The 23,558-nt window shown below is 54.5% G+C and overlaps 1 protein-coding gene across 4 annotated transcripts; it reads left to right on the forward strand.

The window, feature by feature from the left end:
* On the forward strand, positions 1–23,558 carry BAHD1 (bromo adjacent homology domain containing 1). Of its 4 annotated transcripts, XM_074365903.1 has the most exons (8): positions 4–297; positions 4,557–4,648; positions 14,748–16,187; positions 17,962–18,344; positions 19,332–19,491; positions 19,872–19,948; positions 20,697–20,797; positions 21,281–23,558. In XM_074365903.1, exons 3-8 carry the CDS (start codon positions 14,762–14,764, stop codon positions 21,468–21,470), a joined length of 2,337 nt encoding a protein of 778 aa, XP_074222004.1. In that variant the 5' UTR covers positions 4–297; positions 4,557–4,648; positions 14,748–14,761; the 3' UTR covers positions 21,471–23,558. The 4 variants fall into 4 exon arrangements, with proteins under 4 accessions (XP_074222005.1, XP_074222004.1, XP_074222006.1 ...); XM_074365904.1 differs by lacking the exon at positions 4,557–4,648 and having other exon boundaries at positions 1–297; positions 17,965–18,344; XM_074365905.1 differs by lacking the exon at positions 4,557–4,648 and having other exon boundaries at positions 6–297; positions 20,706–20,797.

Genomic DNA, 23,558 nt, shown 5'->3' on the forward strand with positions numbered 1-23,558 from the left:
GCGAGCGGCGTAGCGGATCCCGGAGCCCGGCCCCCGCCGCCCGCCCGTCCGGCTGCCTGCCCCGCCCGTCCGGCCCCCGCCGTCCGCCCGCCCCGGCCAGTCGCGCCCGCCCCCCCGACGGCCCCGCCCGGCCGCGGCCCCCGCTCCGCCCGCCCGGCCCCGGCCCCCAGGAGGAGGCGCTGACGCAGCAGCGTGGAGCCCGGGAATTGAGCGCCCCCGGGGGGTTCCAGCCGCCGGATTCCAGCCCGGCCAGGGCCTGCGGGCGCTCTGAGCCGCGCCGTCCGCACCGCCGTCAGGGTGAGCTAGGGGCCGCGGTCGACGAGGGGGGAAGGGGCGAGCGGGCGGGAGCGAGCGAGCGACGGAGGCAGACGAGTGAAGGGGAGAGGACCGGCCGCCCGTCAGCGCGCCCCACCGAGCGCGCCGCGCCGCCGCCCCCGTCAGCCCGGGAAGGGACGGACGGACGGACGACGCGAAGCAGGTGCGGCCGCCTGCTTGCTCGCGCCGCCTCCCTCCCCCGGGTCCAGCGCCACGGTCCCGCCATCGGGGAGCGCGGCGCGCCTCGAGGTGACAGCCCCCGGGGGCCGCCCGCTTCGCAGGCCGGGGGCGGGGTGGGTGGCGGCCGCAGGGTGGCAGCTCGGCCGGGCGGCGGCGGCGCGGGCGTCCCGGGCCGCGGAGGGCGGGAGGACGCGGGTCGTTTCTTCGCCGCTGTGGAGCCGGCTCGGCTCTGAGTGCGCGGGCGGTGAGGCCCCCGCTTCCCCCCCTCCACCGCGCCCCCTCCCCCCATCGCGGTCCCCGAGGCAAGGGGCCGCGGCCGGGGGCGGCGCCGCGGGATCGCCCGCACTGGGTGGGGGGCGCCCTCCCGCGCTGGGAGCTGACCGGTTATTGCTGGATGGGGGCAGGGGATGGGGGCCGCGCCGGGGCGGGGGGTTGTGTAGACCCGACCCGATCGGACTGGGAGGAAGGGAGGCGCCGAAGACGGAAGGGAACCGGTTCGAGAAGCAAGCGAGTGTGGGCCGCGGGAGGCCCGGCGGGGACCCGTGCGGAGCGGCGGCCGAGTCCGAGGTGGGGCGGGGGAATCGAAGTTGTCAGACCGCCTCCAAGTGACAGCGAGACCCAGTGCTCGCGGCCGGGCCTGGCCCTGCCCTGCCTGCCTCACCGCCTCTCCTCCGGGGCCGGGGGCCGGGTCAGGTCGGGCCCGAGGGGCCCGCTTGGCGGCGAAGCGCCGGACAAAGGCGGCGCCGGAGCGGGCGCAGGTGGTGGCGTCGGGGAGGGAGCGGGTCCGAGCCACCCACCCCGAGGGGCGGGCGACAAGGCCGGACTCTGCCCCGGGGATTGCGGGGGACGGGGCGACCGCCGGGAGGAGCTGCGGCATGGCTCACCGCTGCAGCCGCTGATCGCCTCGCTGTTCTTATAAGAGTAGGGTTGACCCAGCCAGGGCATAGGGGCAGAGGTGGGGGATTTGCACACGGTGGGCCTGGCCGTTGGCTACCCGGTTACTGGACTCACCCAAGCGACTGTCCGGTGAGCAGCTCCAGAACCTGCCAGGAAAGAGGGGTTTTAGCAGCAGAGTCTGCCCACAAGCAGAGGTTTAATCCCACCTGGGACATCTCCTAGTCACCCATTGTCAACAGTCTTAAGAGAGCAGAAGACCAATTGGATTGGTCTGTAGGAGATACCTCCCAAATGTTCTCCAGCAACCGTGGACAACTGCCTTCACTTTTCTTTAGGGAAAGAAGGTACCCACATAGAAAAATGAGAAGCTGAGTTTACAAATCCGGGCAGGAATTTAATGATTAAATTAAAAAGGTTTCTAGTCCGTTCCTTTCTGTCACCTGAGAGACTTTTCTCCCTCTCTCTCCACCCCCATGTCTTCCACAAAAAAGGAGAAAAGGGCCCCAGAGAGATCATGTGTCCTAGAGGGACACCACTGTCCTTGGCCAACTAGAGGACATTTGGGAACCAGTGACTTAACCTTTGAGTGCCTCTAACCCCATTGGTCACCAGCTCTAAGCTGGATGCTGTTTTCCCATCTGTAAAAACCCATTCAGAGCTCCAGTGCCTCCACATGGGACCCCATACTTAATGGAAGAGTTGAGACCACAGAAACAGGGAGACTCGGGCTGTTTAGAATGTAGATTTTTGCTCAGAGTCTGGGTTCGAGTCCCACCTAAGGTAGGTGTTGGTTACAGGCTGCTCCCAGCCGTGGTTGGCTGTGATCCCACCTTGGGAAAACCGCCTGTCACTCTTGCTTAGTCTGAGCATGGAGTTAATTCATGGTCACCCTCCATCCCCTTCCCCAGGAGGGTCTGGACCCCAGCCTGGGTGGAGTCAAGGCTTGTGGGAAAGGGAGGTATTACCTCATGCAAGAGACTAAAGTTTGTTCTGAGAGAATTTAATTGTATGTCTAAGATCCAGAGAATGATGAAGCATCTCAAGGCCTTCTTGCCTTCTGTGGGGCTGCCCAGTACATATGTGATTTCTTTTGGTGGCAGTCAGAAGGGAGTGATCTGGTCCGGCCACCAGAACATAAAGGGAAATTGCCTTTAAAAACAACATTTTTCTCTTTGACAGGCTCTTACTTGGCAGGAGGCTCATGTCAGTCACATCAAGCGTTTAGGAGGGTTTGCTCTGGAGAGTTTAGCCAGTGAAGAGTTTCTCTTTTTTATATCTCCCTCCCTTTTCGTCCTTTCTGTGCTGTGCTGTCCCCATGTCAGGCCTGTGTCATGGTCTCTGTTTCCCTCCTGTTTCCTCTGACCCTTCTGATCCATAGCTGCTAGGTCATTCTTCCTAAAGCACTCCTTCCTCTGTGTCACTCCCTTACCCACAAAGTTGCAGTGACCCCTCTTTTCCTGCAGCCTCATCCTAGACAGTGTCTCTTAAGGCTCTCCCCTAGCCATGCCATGCACATTTATCTCCCTGCATCTTTGCTCCTGCTCATTTCCCCAGTTGTCCCCATTTAGGAGCCCCTTGCCTTCTTCTCCTCCTGCCTGAACACTACTCATCCTTCGTCTTGCTGTCATTCAGGCCGCTCCAGGCCAACATTGCTTGCCTCTGAGATTGTGACCCTGAATTTTACAACATGGTGTCTTCTTCAGTGGTTTTGTTGGATGAAAGTTTCTTAAGGACAAGGACAGTATGAGTGTTAAACCTTTGTGTGTGTGTGTGTGTGTGTGTGTGTGTGTGTGTGTGTGTGAGAGAGAGAGAGAGAGAGAGAGTATTCCAGGATTTCTGGTATAGTGCTGTATATGTCATATTCATTGAATGAATAAATGCAGTTGACTGCTTAGCTGAGTGGGAACAGAGGGGAAACCTTGTCTTCTGTTTCCCCAGAAATGCTAGTATGGAGTCCTTGCTGGTTTCTGACCTTTTCTGTCAAAGGCATATAGATAGGATGTGTTTGGGATGCTTTAGCATGCGGGGGGTGAGGTGGAGCAAATGAAATTTATCTGTTTCTGATATTCCAGCTGGTGAAGAGTCTGTCCTGTCGATTGCTCACATGACAGCATATAGACATGAATTGGAAAAGGGCTGTAATCCTGTTTTCCTCCTACCTCACCAGGCCATTCTCTCCACCCAGCTTTGCTGCTCTTATGCAATTTTCCTTGTTGTCCATGCTAAATGAATCCATATGTTTTATCTCTTCTCAATCCGGGGTGTCAAGGGGGGAGAAAACACGGCTCTCAGAACAGAAGAAAGATTCCTGGGTCTGGCCTGTGTATGGGGCTTTGGAGACTGGTGTTGGAGGAGGTGTTTATAAGGGGCATCGCTAACATGGGAGGCACAATCAGCCCCACACTGGACCCATCAGAAAGGAAAGCTTATGATCCCAGCTCTCTTGGAACTTATGTTTTTGTTTACCATCAACCCTGGACCAACCTGGGGGAAATAGGAAAGAGGATTGGTGACTGGTTTGAGTCTAGACAGTGAAAAAATAAATTTGTCCCCTTTCCCCCAAACCTCCCTTTTGTGCCCCAGTTTGATGATTAATGGACCAACATTTCCCTTCCAAGCGGGAAAGCCACCCCTCACAGTTGCCATGGCAATGCAGACCGCTCCCCCGTCAATTAAAAAAAAAAATCCCTACTACTTCTCTCCTTGCTTTTCTGGTAGCAGGAGGCAGGCTACCTCAGAATGTATCTTCTGGCCTCTTTCCTCAGCTGCCTGCACTGTTTTTGCTGTGTGTCCTAGAACACAGTCCGTCCTGCCTTTCTGAGGGTCTCCTGAGTTTCTTTCACTCTAAGCAAACTGTGGCGCTCTTGGATCTAGCAGCCCCTGGAACACTTTTACAAAGAAGCAGAGAAAATTCCCGTTTTTTAAAATTCATTTGCAGTGCAGATTAAAAACCAGAAAGAGCCTTATATTTGGGTTAAAAAAAAATCCCTGCCACACCTTCTGTGGTATATAGAGGTGTAAGTTGGGGAGCATTTTGACATCCATGAAGGAAGTTTCAGTCAACCTGAAAGGGATTCAGCTCCCAACATAGCATACTTCACATTGGAGTTCTGCAGGGATTTTTGACTTACTTATTTTCATTCCTCCCCACCTCTCTGTCCCAGCATTCAGGAGGACTTGTGTGTTTTCATTTCATCTGTTCTTACTCCTCTTGACCTTGCTCTGGCAACATCTGGCCTCAGCACCCTGTCGCAAGGTGAGTCATTAAAGAGAGCAAAAAATCTTAAGGGGAAAAAGTCTCTGGAGTTGAGAAGTAGCCTATGTTGAACTAAGGCTGCCAGCTGAAGCTGCCAGGTTTATGGAGCGTTATACGAACAGCCCCAACATTAAAGGGCCTCCTTTTTATGAATGGGTTGTGAAGAATGTAAATAAAGCAGCATCTCTCAATGGCGAAGCATTTTACATAAGCAGTGCTACCCCAGCCCAAGTATTTATGGGAATTTGCTGGCACAGTCTGGCAAGACTCACTTCCTTTGTGAACTTGCTATTGTGCAGGGGACTTTGGAGGGACAAGGAGAGTGTGCTTCGATATGGAGGGCAGGGCAGCTCCAGCACTCCTCTTCAGGTCTCCAGCAGTGATGTGATGGACCAGCTCATGGCTAAAAGTGCCTGTTAACCCTGAAAAGGTGGATGATACAGCATGGAGCCAGGAGCTTGTGATGATTAGAAGCATAGGCTCCTGACGCATGGGGTCCTGAGATTCTGCAACTCCTCACTCTTCGGGCTGCTCGGACTTTCCTGGAACAGGGGCATGGAGGTCCTGGATGATGAAATCCTGCCTGGTTTTATGGGAGGCACCTAACTGGAATAAAATGGACTGGTTTGAATTTCAGCTCCTTTATGTTTCCCCTGTCCACCTCCTGGTGCTGCCGCTAATGAGCAGTAAACTGGCTAATAGGGAGGAGGAGGAAAAGCAGCAGCAGCCGTGAGCAGGCGGCCTGCTCAGGAGCAGACAAGTGTCCCTGGCTCCACTGAGCTGGCTTTGCAGAGCTGCTGAGGACCATCCTGGCCCTAAGGCTCCAATGGGGCATTGGTGCCCTGCCCTAGGGGACTTGGTCTAGAAGCTGGGGACCTGAGGACTGTGGGTTTAGTGAGCAGGCCTCAGGACAAAGTCATGTCCAGGACTTTGTGTTATGTCCTGGGAAGGATTTTCATCCAGATTCCATTTTTCCCAGTGGAAAACACCTGTAAAGATGGTTGGTTATTAACCTGACTCAGCATCCCCCACTCAAAAAATAACAATAAAAACATTGCCCTTGATATCCTCTGTAGGCCCTAACCCGCTAGGAATAAAAGAATGGGTTTGTCTTTCAGCCTCTTTGAGATTTGAATAGAAACTTAACTTCCAAGGCACCATAACCAGGTTACCTGAATGTAAAACTGGCAAGTGACTTGTCTTAGTTAACAGGATCAATGCCAGGCAGAAACTTGAGGTTTACATCTTTTTTCTCACATCAGTTTCTTTTCCAGTGGGTGGAGGGGGGCAGGGTGCCTTGACCCCCCTGTCCTCGGTGAAGGAGATGGGACCTAGTGTGTTTTTGCCTTTCGTGACCCCAGGGTCTCACCTGGAGTGGTGCTGACTAGTCCTACTTCCCTCTCCCTCTAGTGCCTGTTGGGCCCCACTGTCCTTAGGTGCAACCCATTTCCTGCTTGCAGAGATGGGTGGCCCATACTTAAACCCTTCTCAACTGTAGCTACCTGTCTAAAATGTTTGGAGAAAATTCAGTTTGTTAATCACATTCTCAATTTGGGAGGTGGTTTAGACGTGAATTATTAGTTTTAAGAGGATCTTTGTAGATATCGTGGGAAAGATATTAGGCTGTTTGATGCCAGGATATCCTGACATGTATGCCAGCGTGGAAGATGGAGTCACGTTTCAGCAGGTCCTCCTCAATGGTGAGGGGTGTCCCCTGCTGTGTGCCTGGAGGGGTTCACACAGTTTGGACAGAGTATAGAAAATAATTGTAAAATTGATGAAATGACTATAAGCAGCGATCTTCAGAGAAAATTGGAAGGACTTGGATTTATTTGGCCTAAAGAGGTGGCCAAGAGATTAAGTAGTATGTCTTCAGATATTAAGATGACTGTTTGGACTGTGATGACCAAATTTCAGTCTTAATTGTAGTTCGTGTTGGAGGAAGATTTCATCTAAGATACGTGGTTAGATGGAGGGCCAGGGGTGGGGGGTTGTCTCTAGACTCCTTTCCTGGATTTACTGTAAAATCAAGACCACAGAGCCCCCCACCCAGACTCCACCATGCCCAGGCCGGGCCAGAAGCAAATCTATTCCTACAGCAGGAATAGCCCTTACCCATTTCTAGGATACGGAGTGGATTTGTTTCAGAAGTGCATGTAAGAGTTTATTGAAAACTTTGAGCAGACTTTTCTCTCTAGAAACAGTTTATAAAATTATGTTTATGTTCCTTGGCCACACAGATTCCATTTAATTGGAGTACATCTTCAGTTCCTTTGTGGTGAAAAATCAGGAAAAAGTAATAATGAGTTAATGCCAATAATTAAAACAACACAGAAAAACAAAATTGAACATGCAAGTTGATCTTTAATGTTGGTCGGTGACTCAGCAGCTGCCCTGTGTTGCAGTGCGGGGCGTGGGCTTTGGGACTGACTCTAGCCGCCCCGCCCCTACCCTCGATAGCACAGGAGTGTGGGCAAGTTCTTTTACCTCTCTGTACCTTGGTTTTCTCCTTGTTAGGGTGAGATGGTAACAGCCACTTCGTAGGGTAGTGGTACGGATGAGGATGACTGACGAACGTGCTTAGGGTGGTGCCAGACACATAGTGGGTGCTTGACAAGCATCAGCCATCCTGCTAGATTAGAAGCTTCTGCAGTAAGTCAAGAATTCCCCACCCTGCACATTTAGGGAATTTAGGGACTGATAACACTAACTCTGGTTCTTTGCTCCTGAGTTCACCTTAAGATCTTGACATTCTTGGTCTTGATACAAGTGTACCTTAATGCCCTTGCTCACTTTCAGTGGTGTGGGGTAAGAAGTGGAATGAGAGAAATACTTTCCTGAGATAGCTGGGCAGGTTGGGAGAGAGGAGAAAGAAGATGATAGTGGAAGAGAGTTGTCCTCAACTAGCTCTATTGAACTGTGGATTACATTGAAGGGGCACAGTGGACTCCCGGGGATGTAGGAGAGTTTGGGGGTTAGAGTTTCTTGTTTTGGGCTCCAAGTGGTACTGTCAGTCTGGGTAGGAATGCTATATGGGAGGGAGCCAGTGGGCAGCGAGCTCTTTGTTCAGCAAGCTCTTATTAAGCCCCATGGATGAGACTGAGCATTAAGGAAGGCAGAGCCCACCGGTCCCCACAGAGCTTGCATCCTAATGGGGGTGGCACTAAACAGTTAATTAGTTACATGTGAGACACTCAGGTAGGGTGCCTGTAACTCTAGAAAGGGCTGCCTTTGGTTCTGTTCATGCTGGCGGAGTATTGGGAAGCCCTGGTCTTGGGTCTTGTTCCTCATGGCTGGCTCATTCAGGAGGTTAGTGCTTTGCTGGAGAGGCTGAGGGCAGAGCTCCCACCTTGGCCTGGCTGACCAGTTTTCTGTTCAGGACAAGAGATAGTACCTCCAGTATTGGCAAGCCATCTTAGAAATCGAAGTTGTTGGTTCCTGACATGTCCTGGTGGTTAAACCAACTCATACCCTTTGCCACTCCTGTGCAGGTGTCTGAAGCAGGGTGGTGAGCTCTTGTATTTTTTGAAGAATGGTACATCAAATTATACAAGGCTTTCTCCTGGTTTGCCTGTTGCTGAGCCTTAGGGTTCCCTGTCCCTACTCCTGCTTTGTTTCTTCTATGTTTTAATTGCCCGGAGCAAATGGGTTCCGCTCTAGGAATAGAGTTGCTTCTGGCCCAGCATGGGCATGGTGGAGTCTGGGGGTGGTGGGTCTGCGGGAGCTTTAGCCCGGAGCTCCCTTGGCCCCCAAGCCTGGAGTAATCCTATATGGCGCCAATGGCAGTGAGTCTGGGAAAAGTTGCATATGTCTCTTGGCCTTTCCAACTGTTTATGAAGCACATTTCTCAGAGTGCTGCCCTTTCCCCACTGGGCTTGGTACACCTGGCACGAAGTAGGCCCTCAGTAAGAGGCTGAATTGAGGTTCTGGCTCAGATGTGCCCTCTGGGAAGCTGCCTTGGAGCCTGAGCTCTCTCCATCAAGCTCCAAGCACTCCATCACAACCCTTGTCACAATGTCTTCCTACCAGCCCAGGCTCCAATTTCTTAGTGTTTTATTTTGCTTTTTTTTCCCCCCAGCACTTAGCCTATAATACTTGACATGTCAGGGATAAAAATGAGCTTGTGTTGAGCACCTGCTGTTTCCTAGGCACTCTGCTAGGCACTTGACACACATTCTTATTTTACTTGATCCTCGTAACAACCCTGCTATGTAGATAAAGAAACCAAGTCTTGGAGAAGTTCATGCCCATAAACCAAGCCCACTTGGGATTAGGAGCGACGCGAAGTGCCTTCCAGCCCCACGTGGGTCTCACCTCCACTGTGTTGAACTGTGGTGAGAGGCCAGCAAATGTTGGCTGAATGAGCAAAGGTCACAAGAGGTGCCATGTGCCTGGGGGTGAGCAGCGGGTGCTCTGGCCTAGCTGGACCGACACTTGCAGATGGAGGTCCACCTTGTGCACACAGGAGCTGGGCACTGGAAAGAAGCTAGGGGAAGGCAGGTCGTCTGCAGTAGGGACGTGTGCCTTTAAAGAAAGCCTCTAAAGGCTAGTTTTGTATTGTATGGGATTACCTTCTAGTTTGTCAGGTTAGAGTTTCTTAGAGCAGAGCACTGTAGTATGACTAAAATACAGTGCTCTCTATCCACTGTCCTAGCTCAGGGCGCTGTGTATGTATCTGTATTGACTTCTAGATCCAAGGGGTAACTCTTGTCTCTCCCACTCAGCCCCCTACCTGTAGGAAGGGCCTTGCCCTAAAACTAAGGCCTGGCTGTCTCCAGTGAGAAGGTGGAGATTCCACCAGCTCTACTGTTACTATATTCCTGTACTTAACTGCAATTCTAATATAAATGGGGGGACTGGAATGGTTCACTTTATAGTCTGAGTTAAAACCGCTCATCCTTCCCAAAGAGATTTGTGTTCTTTTATGGATAACAAGAGGTATGATATCTGGCTTTGTATACTGAGCCAGAAGTAAGTGGAGGTTCTGGACACTCAGGAGTAGTTCTGGTCCTGAGTGGATGCTCCTGCTGAGGTGGACAGGAGTAGCCGAAGGTGGGGCCCAACTGGCGGGTTGCCTTCCCCGCACGGCTGTGAAGTGTGAGGAGCAGGTGGTCAGACAGGCCAGAGATAGGCTTGGTGCCTCAGGGAGGGGGCGGGCGGGCCCAGCTCCTCAGATGGCCACCAGACCCGAGGGCAGTCTATAAAACGAGCCGCATCCAGACGGGTCAGGCCAGTTCCCTTTGGTTGGGTGCCGTGCTCCCTGCCCAGGTATTTGTAGGATCCCAGCCTGATTGCAGAGTGAATTGAGTACCCAGAGCAACTGAGGTGGAATGGGCACTGGGCAGGCCCTCTCTCCTCAGGGGCAGCGCCCTGGAGCTTGAGCTCTGAGCTGCCAGAGCCAAGGCTTCTGCTCTCTCTGGGTGCCTGCGCTGAAGCAGCAGTCAGATGGCAGCAGCAGGCAGAATGCATGCCCTCTGACCCCATCCCCTGGGCCTTTAGCATCTGAGGATCTCGTCTTTCTTGTTCCTTGGAGGCGTGGAGCTGTTGTTCAGGGTCTGTGGGATATAGTTTCTGCCCCTGCCCTCTCTCTGTGTTGTAAACTGAGCCCCCCAATTCACCCCGCACTGGGTCCCGCACAGGAAAAAGGTAGTGTCGCCATTTTTCTTGGGGTGGACACTCAGGTGTTTTCAGTGGACCAGTAACAGAGCAGGGTTCAGGTATCGGCTGGGTTTTCAGATTTCTCACAGGCCCTCCAGGAGCTCTGGGCTCCTGATGTGGGGATCTCCCAGGCCAAGGGCAGGCTCCCTCTTCTATTTGTGGGTCTGAAAGCGGGGGATCCCCAGGATGTTGGCCCACCCATTTCCTACTCTGCTAGGCTCCTGCATCGTGACTGGTGTCATTTTTGCCACCACTCTTAAGTAAATTTTGTGCTGAGGTATCTGTTTGAGATGAGGAACCCGAAGTTCAGCCAAGTTAAGTAAGTTGCTCATGGAGGCAGACCTGGCATTTAAATCCAGGTCTGCCTGACTCGAAGCTTTGGTTCTTTTCCATTTTACCAGCTCTGAGGGATTCAAGAGATACCAGCAGCATCTTTATCTTAGGCTTTATCATACAAATTTCAGTGGCTTCACCTCTCTGTTTCTCTATTAAGTAACAGCAACTAAATTTAAAAACCAAAGCTTGCCTTTCTGCTCAAGCTGCTTTTCTTCAAGAAGCTCAATGAACGTGAAAAAAAGTATTCTTTTTTTGAGAGGTAGGGGATTATTCCAAGAGTGACTGCAGAGGAAGGCAGTGCTTAACTCAGTGCTAACTGTGTGGTTTTAGGTGTAATTGGAGGGAGGTGGCTAGCTTGGTCATTGCCCTTCCTGACCCTCACCCACGGGACCACTTGGTCTGCTCTTACCTAAGACCCCCCCCCAAGTATTCCCTGCCATTAAAAATAAACCAGAAAGCCTGAAATCAAATTTTAAAGTGCAGTAGGTAAGAGAGATTTCAGGAAGAGCAATGGGGCAGAGCCCTGGGTCCTGAGCCCCTAAAGATCGGGGTGTGTGGGGGGTGCAGCCTAGAGCTGGGTAAGCTAGGGAGAGTTGTGGCCAAGGCTGAGGACCTCTTTCTTCCCCAGGGCACCCTGTGCTTGCAGGAGTGATCTGGGCTTGACCTGCTCATCCAAGCCCCCACCCTCGTCCTCATTTCCCCTTTGGTGCCCACAGCCCACCTCCTTGAGGCCTCTGACCTGCCTGTGCACACTGTACCTTGGGTATACTCCACCTGCACTCGTGGGTGGTGGAGGCTGGGTATAAGGTGTTGCTGCAGCTTGAGGGCAAAAGACAAAGCCTCCTTCCCTTTCTGTTTCTGTGTCAATGACTGCTCCCACCCCTGGGCAGGCTTGTGATTTTGGATTCAGTCTCTGTTTTTCTGGGTCTTTGGCTCAAAAGACCACCAGCCAGCCACTCTGCTTCATGGCAGCTGTCATACTAGTTTTCTTCAGTGAGAGCTTGCTTGACATGGTCTAGGGGAGCAGTAAGATGCCTTGGGGTGTCCCCATTAGGAACCTTCTCCCGAGGGGGCCTGGACTACTTGTGCCTGGGAGGACAGGGCTTCCAGGAGAGGAGGAGGGTAGTGCTGAGAGAGCCCAAGCACCCTTGTCTCTTGGCAGTGGTAGAAAGTTCCTGGTTGAGCTAGTAAGTGGGAGGGACAGGACAGTGGAAGGATTGGCAGAGCTGGAATGGGAACCAAGCCTACTGCTTTCCTGTGACCTTTTCCCCCCGTTGGGCTAGGTCACCCCTGCAGGTTAGAGGGGCCCTGGCAGGCTGGGCGCCCCCTCCACTCCATACCACCCCAGGGAAAAGCTGTTGCCACCGTTCTCACACGTCCATCTGGCTTCAAAGCATGACTGACACTCAGTCTCCTCAGACTGGAGTACAGTGAGGGTGAGGCAGGCAGCAGAGACCCCAGCCTCTCCTCAGGAGGATGAGTGACATTGCTGCCTTAGGCACCACATGAAAGCTAGGAGTTGTTTTGCTGGTGACAGGATTTGGCAGATTCAGGGGAGGCTAGAGGAGGCTCTTACGCTTGATTTGGAAATGTGACTTGTACCCTGTGATTTAGAGGCTTCAGGGTATCTTCAGCCCCGGGGACAGTTGGTGTCCTGAGGAACTGGGTGGCTGAATGGGAGGTGAAAGAGTGAGATACTCGTCAGGAACAAATTCCTAGGTTCGGGGGACAGGCTTCTGAATGTGGCAGGTTCCCCTCCCAACCTTTCCCTTCTTGGGTCCTTTTTCATGTTGACAGGGAAAGACTGAGTGGGGCCAAGTGTCCCAGAAGCCCTGAGCCATCCACTGGTGTAGCCAGTCCACCAGCAAACTGGGATGGGGGGCAGCAAGGGCAGACCAAGTCACCCCTCAGTGAAGAACTCTTCACTGGTCAGGCTTGAAAACACCTCCCTGTGTTCCCTTTCTTTTCCCATCTGCCCCTTCCTTACTCTGCACTTGATATCTGTATTCTTAAAGGCCACAAGCGCAGGTGACCTCAGCCTTGGCCCCCAGCCATCCCCAGGCTTGACTCCTCTGGTAACTTGGGGCCTGTTGAGGGGCTTTGGCCCCTGCTCAGCTGTGTGGTCTGTTCACTGTCCTCTAGGCCTGGGGCTGGGAGAGGGCTGGGCCCAGGCTTTCCTAGGAAATACAGGTGGACTTCCTGTTGCTGCTCCTCCACCTCCAGCACATGGGTGCCCTGTGTTTGGAGAAAGGGCCAGAGGGTCGTAAGCAGCTGGGGTGCTTTTGAGGGTGAGAGGTGGCATTGCTGATAAACCTGCTGAGCAAACAGGGTCGGGTGGTCACCCTGATTAAAAGCAAGAAGGAGTCTTAGGGAGCCTAGCAGATGCCTGGGATTTTTCAGAAATGCTCCAGTCTATGCTTCAGGAATGAATGGATTTGCTTTCTGTGACTCTCTGTCCTGCCTGGGGCCTGGTCTCTGGGTAGTGGCAGGTCCCCGCACGTGGCCAGAGCAATGCCTGGCATGCCGCCTCCCTTTTCCAGTTTTCCAAGTCTTTCTCAGGGCCGAGGGACACCCACGCTGCCCTCAGCCTGGTTTTTGGAGCACTGTTTCTCAACTAGTGCAGCATGTCTCAGGAAAGAAGGTACCAAGTGTCCCCAGCCACTGGCCCAAGGCCACAGGAGCTACAGGAAGGGCTCTGGATTCCCTAAGAGCTTTCATGCTTGGGACTTTCAGGGTTAAATCCTGGCCCAGCAGGAACTGCTCCCAGCTCCTCTGGTGGAGTGAGTGTGAATAACAATAGCAGTGGGGAAATAAAGCTGAAAAGCCTCAGCTTGCTGGGTGGGAGGGGTCGCAGAGTGCCGAGGAGGGCAGAGCCTTGTCTGGCACCTTACTTGGCAGCACCTTGCTTTGGTTGAGGCGTAGGTAGGGAGAGAACAGCTTAGTGGTCTCCAACCACTGCCTCCTTGCCCTCCACCTCAGTTCTTCATTGCCGGGGCCGTAACAGCTTCCTGCACACAGCTTGTTCTGGCCTTTTTCATTTAGGAGGGGGCCCAGGCTGCCCCAGGTATGTTGAGGGTGGAGAGTGTCTGCCAAGCAAAGTTAGGGGATGACGCCTGGTTATGGGCATTTTCTGTCTGGGACTCTGGGTTTCCTGCGACTCTCCCCATCCTGCTCCACTGCCTGGCATCTTGCCTACCTGGAGAGAGTCCTGAGAAAGAGGGCAGGACTAACAAGACAGCCTGGGTGTATCCCTTGAGTTAGTTCTCTTCGGTACTTTCTTTTCTCAGCTCTTAGTGGCTGGTGGGGGTTTAAAGCTGTACCGCAGGTCTAGAGTGTGGTCCCTGGGTTTCCTACCCAGGAATGCTGGCCATGGCCTTACCAACTTCCCTTCCCACTGGCACTGTTTTGAACTAAGGTGGGTCTGGCTCCAAGGGCTGGCTGAGACTTCCCCTACAGGTTTCTCAAAGCTGGGCCTTCACACCTTAGGGGGCTTTCCAACAATACCAAGGTTATGGCTGTCTTACTGCTTGTGCTGGGCAAGTATGTCCTCACAGGCTGGACTTTGCCTCCTCTACAGCCCAGCAGACAGGCTCCTCATCTCAGCTCCTCGCTGTCCATCTCCTTATCCTCCAGGGACCGATCTCAGAAGCCCCAAGAAGGGGGGGAGGGGAGTGGCAGTGTTTTTGAAGGAATAAATGGGCTTTTACCACCCAAACCCCCATCCTGGCTTGGTGTCTTCAGAGTCTCCTCCTGTCCTGCGCTGAGTATGTAGTGGGAGAAGAACGGGTGGAGACAACCGAGAGCTTGGCCCCAGCTTCTCTGGTCTTCCACCCTGAGGTCTGCATTGCTCTGTAGGCTCTCCAGGGGCATAGTTCAGAGGAGAGTGGGACAGCCGTTCTTGCACAGTTGCTGGTAGCCTGACCCCACTGGACCATTGCACTCTGGAAGAGGGGTCCTAGGAAAATCCAGGCTGGAGATGGGGTGAGGGTAGGCCAGAGTTACTGCAGCAGGGGGTAGAGGGGTGCTGGGTGGGCTGCAGTTGGGGAGAAAGCAGGCAGGGCAAGCTAGGGTGGGCTTCTCTCATTGCCTGTCTTCTGTTCTGCAGATCAGAGGTACTCCATGACACACACTCGGAGGAAGTCTCTTCCCATGCTGAGTTCGGGCCCCACAGGCCGCCAGGAGCCCTTGCAGATGGAAGGCAGCAGTGTGGAGCAGGGGGCAGAGGTTGTGGAGCCAGGCACACCTGAGAGCCCAGGGCACCTCACAGGGCGCCGTAAGAACTACCCACTGCGTAAGCGCCCATTAGTTCCTGAGAAGCCCAAGGCCTGCAAAGTGTTGCTGACCCGCCTGGAGAATGTGGCTGGTCCACGGAGTGCAGATGAGGCTGATGAGCTGCCCCCTGACCTGCCCAAGCCCCCTAGCCCAGCCCCATCCAGTGAGGACACTGGCCTCCCCCAGCCCCGCAAGCGGCGCCTGGCCTCCCTCAATGCTGAGGCCCTCAATAACTTGCTGCTGGAGCGGGAAGACACCAGCAGCCTGGTGGGCACCCGCCGCAGCCGAGGGGGAGACTCCCACCGCAGCCGGGACCGCGACCGGGCCACTGGAGGCTGGGCTTCCTCCAAGAAGCGGCCCCGGCTGGGGGACCTTGGAGGAGGAAGTCGGGACCTGTCCCCGGAGTCAGCACCGGATGAAGGTGCCCGCCGAGATGGTGATCCAGCCCCCAAGAGACTGGCCAGCCTGAATGCAGCTGCCTTTCTAAAGCTGAGCCAGGAGCGGGAGCTACCCCTTCGGCCGCCTCGGGCCCACCCAGAAGCAGATGGGCACTCCACTGAGCCACCAGCACCAAAGGCCGCAAGGCCAAAGTGGGCCAAGGTCAATGGCAAGAACTATCCCAGGGCCCGGCAGGGGGCTGGCTCTGGGGATGCTGCAGGCCCAGCCGGCTGGCAGGGGCGCCCCGAGGAGCCATGGCCACCTGCTACCCCTCGTGGGCCATCCAACCAGCCACCTTACCAGCCCCTCAGCAAGGCTCTGGAGAGACCCATGGGGATACGCCCCCACCTGCCCCTGCTGATGGGTGGGCAGGCAGCCCTGAAGCCAGAGCCTGGGCGCCCAGGCGAGGAATCACCTGCCCCCAAGCAGGAACTGCACCAGCCCTCTTTCCCCGCGCCCCAGCTGTCCCCCTTACCGATGCCTGGCAACCCTGCTGACTACAGTGGCCTGTGTGGTCGGCCTGAGCTCACTGCGCTAGGCAACTTCTACCTGTATTGCAGCCAGGACGGGCTGCAATGTGGGGGCTACTCCCCCTGCCCCATGCTCCCTGAGGGCAAGCTGTCCCCTGTGGCTGCACCTAATGAGGGGCTCCTTTTGGCCCCAAGCTCAGTGCCTGTGGGCACCCCATTCCAGCACCCTCCATGGGGTTCTCGCTATTGCTCCAATGAGGACAGTGGAGTGAATGGCTACAGCATTTGTGAAATGTTGCCCCCGTCTCTTACCCACATTGGCACTACCTGTGGCGGCTGCCCCTACAAAATGCCTTTTGCAGCAGGTATGCCTTCCTGGGGGTGGGATGTACCAGGGAGTCTCTGAGACATGGTATCCCAGGAGGGTAGGCCATGGATCAGAGTGGGATTCTTGGGGTCTAGCTACTGCATGGGAGGGTTTTGGGAAGGGATGATTCCCCTGGTTTTATGCCCCAGCCTAGGAGATCCCAGGAAAGAGGCCCACCTTTAGCTCTTAGCAGCACTGCTCCATCCCCACTGTCTTTGGAGGTTTATTGGCCTGGTGGTTAGATGGTTAGATAGCACCGTGGTGGTGGAGTGGGCAGTGGGGGGGAGGTCTCTCCTCTTTTCCCATTGGGATGCCCATTCTTAGACTCTGAGTAGCAAGTTAGATATTGAAATTAGGACATTTGTTCCCATGTCCCTTCTGCCTTCCTCAAGGAAAACTAGAATTCCTTACTTTCCAGGAGCCCAGACCATCTGCATACCAACCAAGTTCAACGTTCATGGGAGGGGTGGTAGGTACCAGGCCCAGTAGGTGGTGCTAGCTGCCATAGGATAGCTTTGTCCTGGCCATATAGGCCTCAGAAGAGAAGTAATGCCTAGACTTAATATCACCTTGACAGGTACAGACAGGGTGGGCACACTCCAAGAACATACAGGCTGCAATCAGGGCCCGTGGCTTTGGTGTCTGCCTTCTTGGCAAGACCCAGACACCTGAGAGTCTTGTACTGCAACTGTTGAGACACCCCCAGGTGATCTTTTTTTCTCCAAAGTAGCAGGAGTGTCCTCACATGCCTCTCCAGGCTCCCTTCCTGGCTCCTAGGTGGAAATGAGATGACCAGAGCCATCCTGGCCAGCAGGTCTGCCCTGTTGCTGGTGAAGTGAGGGGCCCAGCCCTCCCAGGGCTCTCCCCTCCCCTCCACACCCCTTCTTGAAGGGGTCTATAAAACAACTTTATAGACCAGTTGACTCTGGCCAGACTGGTTGTTTCAGGTTCTGGTGTGAGTTGGAGCTCTAAGAAATGAGAACAGGCTTCTTCTAGGGCTTTTCCTTCTCTTGTGTACTTCTCTAAGTCTGGACACCTAACCCTTGGGACCCAAGACCCTTAGCCCCTTGCCCTGGGACACCAGTAATCACCATGTGCCAGGCACCTCTTTTGAGTGCTTTATATATGGGAGGCCATATGGCGTGTAATTGAGCACAGACTCTGGAGCCAGACTTTCTGGGGTGGAGTGTTCTCCCCCTCCCCATTTCCTTAGCCATGTGACCGTGGGACAAGCCAATAACTGCTCTGTGTCTCAGTTTCCTTACTTGTAAGGTAGGGTTAATGGTACCTACCTCACAAGGTTGTAAAGATGAGATGAGTTAATACATTGATAGAAACAACGCCTATAACACACTAAAATGATATTCGCAACTACTGCTTATATTGCAAGGCACCAAGAGGTAAAGTGACTTGCCTGAGGTCACACAGCTGGTGGCAGGTCTGGGACTCATATCCTGGGCTGACTCCAGATCCCCTGCTTCCGAGCACAGTGAAAGCATCCAGAAGGAAGATTAAGTCAGAGCTAGAGATGGTGTTCCCTTTCCCTCCCCTTACAGGAGATGGAGATGTCTATGGGCCAGTCTCCAAGGTCATGAAAAACCCTTGGCCTGACAATCCACCTTTTCAAAGGCCTCTGACCCTACCTGCCACCCTTAATGGGTTCACTCTGAAATTAAGACAGAAGTAGGCTCTGAAAGCAGAGGGGCCTGGGCAGGGAGGGGGGCGGTCACTGCTTGTCCTCACCTGCCCTGGCTCCTCTCTCTTTTTCCCAGAAGGCTGCAGGTCCCTGGGCCAGCTGGAATTTCCTCTCCCAGAAGCTGGCCACCCTGCCTCGCCTGCCCACCCTCTCCTGGGATGCCCTGTGCCCAGCGTGCCACCTGCAGCAGAGCCCGTCCCCCATCTTCAGACCCCCACCTCGGAGCCCCAGACAGTAGCTCGCGCATGCCCTCAGAGCGCCAAGCCTCCTAGCGGCTCCAAGTCAGGTCTGCGCACGGGCTCCAGCTGTAGGCACACTGTGCGGAGCAAGGCTGCCCGCAGGCCCAGTCACCCCAAGCAACCGCGTGTCCAGCGCCCACGCCCGCGCCGCCGCCGCCGCCGCCGCACTAACGGCTGGGTGCCCGTCGGGGCTGCCTGTGAGAAGGCCGTCTATGTCTTGGTGAGTGCCAGCTCTCAGCTGATGGGGAGAAGGGAGGGTGGTGGTAGTAACATATGACCTGAAGTGAGATGGGTCCCAGGAACCCCTGGCTCTAGCCACTCTGAGAAGTGACAAGGCGCTCCAGCTCACTTGTACTCCAGGAACTGATCATGCTGGTCCAGCCTGGCCCCCCAGCCCCTACTGATCCTGTGCCCTGCACCTTGGGGAGGTCAGGGAATGCATAGGCAGTCATGGCTGATGGCTGCCATCTCTGTCATGGACTCTCAGGGAAACCATCTGAAGTGTCTTCACCTCTCATTCCCGCTCTTGCTGCCCCTTCTATCCTGGATTATACAATGTATAATCAGAGGCTTTTGGTTAAGCATGTATAGGAGAAATTGGGGTAGGCAGAGAAAATCAGTGACACCAGAATATCTGGGATGATAAAAAGAATGTCATCTGAAATTTATTGAGCACTTCTTGGTTGCCAGAACTCAGCTAAGCACTTACATGCATTATCCACGTTCATCCTCACCACTGCCCTGTAAGTTACGTGCCATGTGTTCCTGTAACTGACCCTATTTCACTGACGAGGAGACTGAGGCTTAGCAGTAGATTAAGTAATTTGCTCAAGGCTATGCCACTTACAGTGGTGGTTTAAGAGTCAAACCCAGAGCATCCCTTTAGGAAGTTCGAGGACCTACACAGTGCTGGGGGGTTGGAGCGAGAGAGCTAGCTGTTGAGGGTGTGATGGGCAGAGTGCAGCCTCAAAAGTTTCAGGCCACTTCTTACTCTGTTCCCATTTGTCATCCTTTCTCCAACCATGGAAATTCCCCGTCCTGCCTCTGAAAGCCAGGCTCAGGGAGGAGGAGCCAGAGTGCAAACCACTTTTGCAGTCTCCCATCCTCAGTATATTGACTACCCTGAGGAAAGCAGAGAAAGGATGTCACCCCTCCCCGCTCTGAGTGCAGCCGCACGAGCCTTGTGTATCATTGGTTTGTTGCTCAGGATGAACCGGAACCAGCCATTCGAAAGAGCTACCAGGCGGTGGAGCGGCATGGAGAGACCATTCGAGTCCGGGATACTGTCCTCCTCAAGTCAGGCCCTCGAAAGACATCCACACCTTATGTGGCTAAGATCTCTGCCCTCTGGGAGAACCCCGAATCAGGTACCCCCTGCCTAGAGTTTGACCTGGCACTAGTCTCCCGCATTCTTGGCAGAGTCTGCCTTCCACTAAGCAGACTTGTAGACGGCCTTGTGGCTTGGGTTGGATCAGCTCATCAACCTTTCCAGCCATCAGGGCCTGGGTACCTGCCACTCTGCCTCACCTTTCAGTGCGTTTTCCTCCTTCCTCTGTACCTAACAGCATTTCAGGCCACTGAATTGCCAGGCTTGGCCTGAGGCAGGGGATGTGGATGGCTGGAGCCTGTAAGATTGGCTCAGGCACTGAAGTTGGATAAGCCTCCAGGGCAGGTGGCCAGCCTGCCCGCCTATCTAAGTAACTCTGGGGTTGCCAGCTCAGGCCATGATTGCTTCTCTTCCCCCTAGGAGAGCTGATGATGAGCCTCTTGTGGTATTACAGACCAGAGCACTTACAGGGCGGCCGCAGTCCCAGCATGCACGAGGTGAGCCCCCCGGCAGATGGGGGGAGAGGTTGGGCACTGAGAACATGCTATGGGGAGGCAATTGGGTAGTCAGGTCCCTGGATTTGTCACATTAGACACCAGAAAACCTGGGAAGGGGCCTGGTTTTAGCTTCTTTTCCCAAAACTGCCCCAATTCATGTTTCAAAGGAATAGTAACCTCTGTCTTGGAGAGGGCAGGGGCAGAAAGGGAGCCCCCAAGGGCAGGGGGTGCCAGAAAGGGAGCAAGTAGATGTGTCTTCCTGGTGACAGGAAAGGGGCGATGGAGCTGCACCCCTTTACTGTCTGCAGCATGAGAGGGAGGGGAGAGAAGACTTTCCTAACACCCCTCTGCACCTACAAAGAGGTGTGCTGGGAGAGGTGACGCCATCTGGATGTGCTTGCTCCTCCCCCAGGCTGGGTTCCCTTTCCCTTTTTTCCCTTTGCTGGGAATTTTCATCTAAATGGGAGGAGGGAGGATGCTCACCAGTTTCCCCTCCTCCCCTGGGCTGGGGTGGGGGTGAGGAGGTTAATGACAGTCAGGGGATGGAGCAGGCACCTGGCTACACCTGGGTAGACAGGACCTAGGAGAAACACCTTGGGGTGCTAGCTGCGGAAGGTTCCTGGCTTTCTGGACACTAGCTGGAGTTATCTCAGGCCATGAATCCCAGCAGAGGGGTTAATGTCTGCCTCGCTCCTGGAGTTAGGTGCTTCCCACCCTGGTAGCCAACCTCCCCCTCTCTTCCCTTGAGCCTTTGCAGAATGAAGTCTTTGCATCGAGACATCAGGACCAAAACAGTGTGGCCTGCATTGAAGAGAAGTGCTACGTGCTGACCTTTGCCGAGTACTGCAGGTGGGTGGTGCCCTGTACCCTTGGCTGGCCTCTCCCCTCAGACTCCCCAGGGCTGTTTGGAGGCTGTCTGTGATCCCCAAAGATCTCACTTGCTGGGCCTGACCTCCCAGAACTGTCTTCCCACAGCCTGCTTCTGTCATCTGATTTTTACAGGAAAAAAGAAAAATTGTTCCCCTTCTGAGGCAGAGTGATCAGAGTGATTGGGACAGAGTTGGGGGGATTGGTGGGGTGGGGGCAGAGGTTTACAATACCGCTGTCAGAGAAGATCAAGGAGAGTTGGCAGGTGGTTGGGAGGGAAGCTCTAGTAGGGGTGGTTCCCCAGCGACAGAGAAGATGGACTGGTGGTTGGCAGAGAGGGCATAGGCCCCAGGGATGAGGGCAGCACTACCCCTGTGGTGAGGATGTGGGCAGGGTGGGGAAGGAATTGATCTTCCTGCAAAGATGGCTATGGTAGGGACAGTGAATGTCACTGTGTTCCTGCAGATTTTGTGCCATGGCCAAGCGCCGAGGTGAGGGCCTCCCCAGCCGAAAGACGGCACTGGTGCCCCCCTCTGTGGACTACTCCACCCCACCACACCGTACAGTGCCCGAAGACACGGACCCTGAGCTGGTGTTTCTTTGCCGCCATGTCTATGACTTCCGCCATGGCCGCATCCTCAAGAACCCCCAGTAGCCTCCTCAGGCCCACGCTGGGGCCACCCACGGGCAAGTGGGGCTCAGGGCAGGGGGCACTGCTTGAAGCACAGCACTTGGTTAAGGGGCCACAGGAGCCTGAGGTTGCTGGCCTGTGGTTCTCTTGGGGGAGGGGTGGGTGGGCAGGGGCCCCTATGGGTTTAGACCCCATGGGAGGGAAGGGGAGGCCAGGGTATAAGAAAAGCATCAGAGTCCTCAGCTTGGTCCAGGGTACCTCTCTGTGGTCCCCTGGGCAGAGGCTCCTGAAGAAGCAGTCTTCCCAGATGCTGGGCCAAGCGTGAGGGGCGTGGGCTCTGGGGGGTTTCCAGGGAGGTCCTTTAGGAACCAGGCCCAACAGGCCCTTCTTTACCCTCCTCTGGGCCCTTCAAAGGGGAGTGGGAGCCAGCTTTACCTCACCCACTGTGACCCGCTGCTTCCCCATCAGCCTGGGACCAGGCTCTCCTAGATTCTAGCACAGCTCTGAGCTCATTCCCTTGAGGCATAGGGAGCCAGAGTCTGGCTCCCAGAGCATTGACTGCCTCTTCCTGGACTTGGGGTCTTTCCCTGGCATTCTTCCTTTGCCCCTGCAGTAGCCCCTGGTGCTGGGACAAGTTACCCAGCCCCCATAGTCATAGGTGTGGCCCACTTATGGGAGTCAGCTTCCTGTCCACCTCCTGGTGAAGGCCACCCAGCAGGTCTGGCTTCCCAGAAGTTCACTGATCAACCGGGGTTTTGTCATGTCTGGGAGAGCAGAAGGGAGCTGGGAGGGGGTGGGGGGCAGGGGGCAAGGAAAATTGCTACCTGATTTACTGAAGACTTTTTCTCTTGCCTTACACTTGGAGGTTCTGGGAAACCTCTTGCAGAACTTCACACAAGACTCTTTAAGCCACACCCACCTGAAATCAAACCAAAGGAGTGCTGTGGCTCCCCTTGCCCTGCCACCCCTTAGCCTAGTCTTTTGTAGATTGCACTAATTTACATCCCAGCGAGAATCAACACTGTATCAGTCCACAGACCTGCTGAGCTGCAGCCACTCACTCTAGGAGCTAAGGACCTGCATTTTCAGTTTGTTCCTGTTCCCCAGGGGCCCTGTTCTCACCTCATGTTGCTCCCCAGAGTAGATTAGGAGGCTCAGCCCCCTGCTGTCCTTGTCAGAACTAGGCCCTGGCCCTGGGGCATTCTGTGTGAAGGCTGGAGCAGTCTGGTTCTTTCCTATTTGTACCAAAGAGGAGCCTGGTGGGGAGAGGGAGAGGGGCCCAGCTTCTCGTGAGCACCTCCACAGGGCACAGCCCTGGGAACAGGAGCCAAGGAGGGCAGCACTGGGTCCTCCTCCCCTAGGGAGGGGCAGACACAGACCCTGAAGGCTGAGGAGGTGGCACTGGGTGAGGACAGTTGGGCAGGAGCTGGAGAGGGAGGTGGAGGCGAATCCTGAGGGCACTCCCAACAACCCCCCACCCCCCCACCCCGCCCTGTGTTGTTCCTGAGAAGATGGCTGCTCCTGATTGGTCATTGGGCTTGGAAGAGGCCTAGGCGCTTCAGAGGTGAATTTACATGTGGGAAGCCCAGTCCCAAACCTGAAGGGCAGGAACTTGGATCCCCTTGTATTAAATAAGCTGTTTGGAGGAAGGCATCAGTCCGGGAGGGCAGGGCAGTAAGAGGTTGGCGGAGTAGCCGTGGGGCCATGAGGGCTCCAGAGAGCCAGTCTTAAGAGCCTTCTCTTTGCTGGGGTGCTGGGCCCTTGCTGCCAAGGAGCCCAGCCTTACCCAGCGGGAGCAGGCCCCTCCTCCCAGAAGGCAGGGTCTGCTGCCCAGAATTAAAATGCTTTTGAAATCTCTTAGATGTGGAAATATTTTTTCGAACCTGAAAATGCAGCTGGTAGAATTTCAATGGAAGCATAATTCATGTAAAATATATTTTAGTTGATATTTTGTAAAATGCACTTTTTGTGTGTGTCTACTCTGGTTTCTCAGATCTGTATTTCAGTGTTTACAAGGGAGGGAGGACCTTCCCTCACCTCCCTTTTGACAGAGACTAGAAGTACTTCTTTAAGAAAAATAAATTTGAGAAATTGTATTGATTTAGAAAAGGA

This window comes from Camelus bactrianus, chromosome 6, assembly GCF_048773025.1.
Source record: "Camelus bactrianus isolate YW-2024 breed Bactrian camel chromosome 6, ASM4877302v1, whole genome shotgun sequence".
Classification (NCBI taxonomy): domain Eukaryota; kingdom Metazoa; phylum Chordata; class Mammalia; order Artiodactyla; family Camelidae; genus Camelus; species Camelus bactrianus.

Excerpts from the sequence above, each read along its gene's own strand:
- BAHD1 (XM_074365903.1), top strand. The coding sequence starts at position 14,762 with ATGACACACACTCGGAGGAAGTCTCTTCCCATGCTGAGTTCGGGCCCC. Across the intron at positions 19,492-19,871 it reads CTGGGAGAACCCCGAATCAG|GAGAGCTGATGATGAGCCTC; the intron begins GTACCCCCTGCC and ends TCTTCCCCCTAG. Across the intron at positions 19,949-20,696 it reads GCAGTCCCAGCATGCACGAG|CCTTTGCAGAATGAAGTCTT; the intron begins GTGAGCCCCCCG and ends TCTTCCCTTGAG.